Source organism: Clupea harengus, unplaced genomic scaffold (assembly GCF_900700415.2).
Source record: "Clupea harengus unplaced genomic scaffold, Ch_v2.0.2, whole genome shotgun sequence".
Classification (NCBI taxonomy): Eukaryota; Metazoa; Chordata; class Actinopteri; order Clupeiformes; family Clupeidae; genus Clupea; species Clupea harengus.
The window spans coordinates 13744-17135 of record NW_024880630.1 but is presented as its reverse complement, the minus strand read 5'-3'; the positions used below and the strand labels follow the sequence as shown (position 1 = coordinate 17135).

General features: G+C 38.6%; 1 protein-coding gene across 1 annotated transcript; it reads left to right on the top strand.

Annotated features, from left to right (window-relative positions):
• Window positions 1-1152: 1152 nt before the first annotated feature.
• LOC122132513 (pulmonary surfactant-associated protein A2-like) lies at window positions 1153-2478 on the top strand. The gene is made up of 4 exons (XM_042707198.1): window positions 1153-1365; window positions 1849-1936; window positions 2077-2150; window positions 2240-2478. Exons 1-4 carry the CDS (start codon window positions 1188-1190, stop codon window positions 2476-2478), a joined length of 579 nt encoding a protein of 192 aa, XP_042563132.1. The 5' UTR covers window positions 1153-1187.
• The last annotated feature ends 914 nt before the right edge of the window (window positions 2479-3392 follow it).

The following is a 3392-nucleotide window of genomic DNA, read 5'->3' as shown; positions in this document are numbered from 1 at the left end:
AGAAGGACGCTACCCCTACCTGACTTAGGTCATCAGAAGGATGCCTCTTAGGGTTCATGCAGTATGAAATTAGACAGCGAGCAAAATGGCAGCACAATTATTTTAATTGGTAGCATTTGACTGTGACATCAGATCTGAAGGTGCGTGTACGTTTCAATGTTCTCTAATATCTCTTTTTGAACTCTAATATCTTTGGGCTCAACACAAAGAACTTCACAGTGCAAAAAAATGATCAGTTTTACTGAAGGCCAAATAAAATATGAGTTTCTATGAATTCCTGCATTATTCTACATACCACAGAAGACATTCAACCAGTATTACTAGATATTGACCACATGATGGAAGCATTGCTCAAACGGTTTCTTCTTCATGTTTACAGCAGGTGACTGAAGTTTACCAGTCATCACCTTCACCTTCAGTCATGTTTAACTTGTCATCTTTTTTAACATGAAAATGTTACTCTCATGGCTATATAAAGTAAGTCTATGTGTAGGTGCAATGGTGTGGTGGGGCCAGGCAATAACTTCAGCACTTAATTATACGAGCTCATCTGAAATGGTAGTTGTTGATTCCTACGTCTGCGTCAGTATTTCCATTCCTTCCTGAAGGCTTAAGGTTGACTTTGACTCATAGACTTTGAAAAATAGAATAATGAAACTAATGGATCCACATATGTTCAGAAGTGCCTGTGTGTGCACCTTTCACCTTTCATCTTTCACCTTTCACCTTTGTGTTCCTGGAGAAGAGAACAAAGAGGAGCAAAGAGGGAAGCATCAGAGAACAATTGAAGGAAATAGAGATAGTGTTCCACATTGGTACAGTACCAAAATAGAGTCATAAATAATACACTGTCAAAAATACATCGCTATTGCTGTTCTTGCATTTCTATATCCTGGGTTAGACAAAAGGTGGATCAGGTTCGCCCATTGAAAGAAACTCTTAACAAACAGGAAAACATGAGTTTCTTTGGATGATGTTTGGGATGCCAGATCTTCTCATATTTACTGAAAAACTTTCCCACTTCCTTACGCAAATGATGACAAAGTACTATGTGTCCTTCCTGTTTGTGAAATAATCTTGACTGTGTCTCAGTCAGGTCATTATCTCAGTACTGAGGATCTGTATAAATACTGATCAATTCAGATGTTGCCCAGTGTCACTCTGTCTTGTCCAAGGAGAACACAGCCATGGCTCTGTATCTCGCTGTCCTTCTGCTGTTTCTGATTGGTGGAGCACACACAGAGGCCCCGCCCAACTGCTTGGCTGGTGTCCCTGGTAACCCCGGACACAATGGGCACAATGGCAGGGATGGGAAAGATGGGAGTGAGGGAGTCCCAGGACTCAAGGGGGACAGAGGAGAACCAGGTTTGTGTGTGAATTTGTCTGCTCAACCTGGAAACAGTCTGAGACGGTTTTTACTACATTAGAGAGTACCTAATAGTACATTAAATAGTACTTAACTCGCACTTACAGTAGTTACATTCCTGCACTTTTTTTATTTCTTATGTAAAATAGTATCTATTGTTACTAAGTCTCTATTGCCTGTAGCTTGATTGTTCTCTCCTTTGTATGTCGCTCTGGATAAAAGCGTCTGCTAAATGACTAAATGTAAAGACTAACCAGCTTTCTGATATAAAACACAGGTGAGCCGCTTGAGTGTAACGTGCTTCATGTGTTCTTATCTGCATGCTGTGTACAACACTTGTTGTTTACCTTACCTTAATTGAATTGAATTGAATTGAATTGAATTGAATTGAATTGAATTGAATTGAATTGAATTGAATTGAATTGAATTGAACTGAACTGAACTGAACTGAACTGAACTGAATTGAATTGAATTATCTGCAGGGGTGCCAGTCCCAGGGCCTCCAGGCAAGATGGGTCCTGCTGGGGCCACCTGGTCTGAAAGGAGAGATGGGGGGAATGGGGATGCCATGTAAGGAGTGTTATGATGAAGTTTGTTTCTACATGTGTGTATCAGTCTACTTTTACAAGCAGTTTGCAGTTATCTGTGTGAATTGTGGCACTGGAGGCTTTACATGAACTTTCTGTGTTTTTCCAGTAGGGTCTGTAAAAAACTGATCCTTTGACCAAGTCCTTGCAAGCAGATGTCCAGACTTTGAGATCCAGGTTGTCTCTTATAGAGAAAGGTAAGAAGAAATCATACTTTTTAAAGTTACGCTAGTTCTTGTTTTCCTCGGTCTTTACTGGGATGCCAAGTATGCTTTCTTATTCACAGCTACAAGTTTCCGCATCTTCAGGAAGGTAGGAATTAAGTACTATGTGACTGAGGGGTGGGAAGACACATTTGATGCTGGTCTGAAGCTCTGTAGAGATGCTGGAGGTGATCTTGCTTTGCCAAAAAGTGAAGAGGAGAACCAAGGTCTTGTGAAGGTGTTATCAGAGTTAAAGGCACTTGCTGGATGGATTAGGGCAACAGACAGGAAGACTGAAGGGACCTTTTTTGGACGAGGATGAGAGCACACTGGAGTTTCACAAAATGGCACCCGGGAGAGCCCAATAATTCTTGTGCTATAATCTGTGCTATAATCAATAAAGACAGAGTCTCGTGGATGACGTTTCCTGTGATGGAAAACATCACATAGTATGTGAAGTAGACAAATAAGACAATATTTCACCAAGACCAAGATGAGACCAAGGCCTTTTGACTTTGATATGAAGACTTGTCTTGAGATAAAGACTGGTCTTGAGAATCACATCCTGTCTGACATAAACCATAACAGTGGGTTCTGTTTGTCCTGACTGTAATTATTAGCAAATCATATACTAAGAAGTGACTTTATGCTAAGCCATCTACTCTATGTTACATTAAAAGTTGTTACAAAATGCATGAACTTTGGCGCATTTGATTAAAAAAATAAACTCACCAGCAAGTATGGAGATGTGGAGATGGCTAACTGACCAGAGATGAAGTTGGTTGTTGGTATTGGGTTACGTTGAAAATATGTACCCTACAGTTATGCTTTTAATAACAACGTATTAGTAGTCCAAAATACTAACGATTTATAAATGAGCTATTTCTGTTAGCATTGCCAAGCGTTATATGTACTGATGAAGACAATACCCAGCTGTATATGTGATATAACGTGTTATTAAGGGGATAGATAAACAATATCTGCTGCATATAGTTTTATCTATCTATCCTTTATTCTATCCTTTATTTTTTATCCTATGTTATGCATTTTATGTATTCTGTTTTTTATCTTAAATCTTTTTGCACTCTATCCCTGTTTTTATGTTCATTTCATTTTATCCTTGATGCACTCTAGTTTTTAAGTTTATGTTTTATGTTTTTATGTTTATTTTATGTCTATTTTATTTGAATGTGCATGTAATTTCTTTGTGCACATCATTTCTTTATTGTTAAGCAA

What these genes read in the sequence shown, in the direction of transcription:
- LOC122132513 (XM_042707198.1), top strand. Translation starts at nt 1,188, where the DNA reads ATGGCTCTGTATCTCGCTGTCCTTCTGCTGTTTCTGATTGGTGGAGCA. An exon ending in GGGGGACAGAGGAGAACCAG is followed by an intron (nt 1,366 to 1,848) that starts GTTTGTGTGTGA and finishes AATTATCTGCAG; the next exon opens with GGGTGCCAGTCCCAGGGCCT. An exon ending in GTTGTCTCTTATAGAGAAAG is followed by an intron (nt 2,151 to 2,239) that starts GTAAGAAGAAAT and finishes TCTTATTCACAG; the next exon opens with CTACAAGTTTCCGCATCTTC.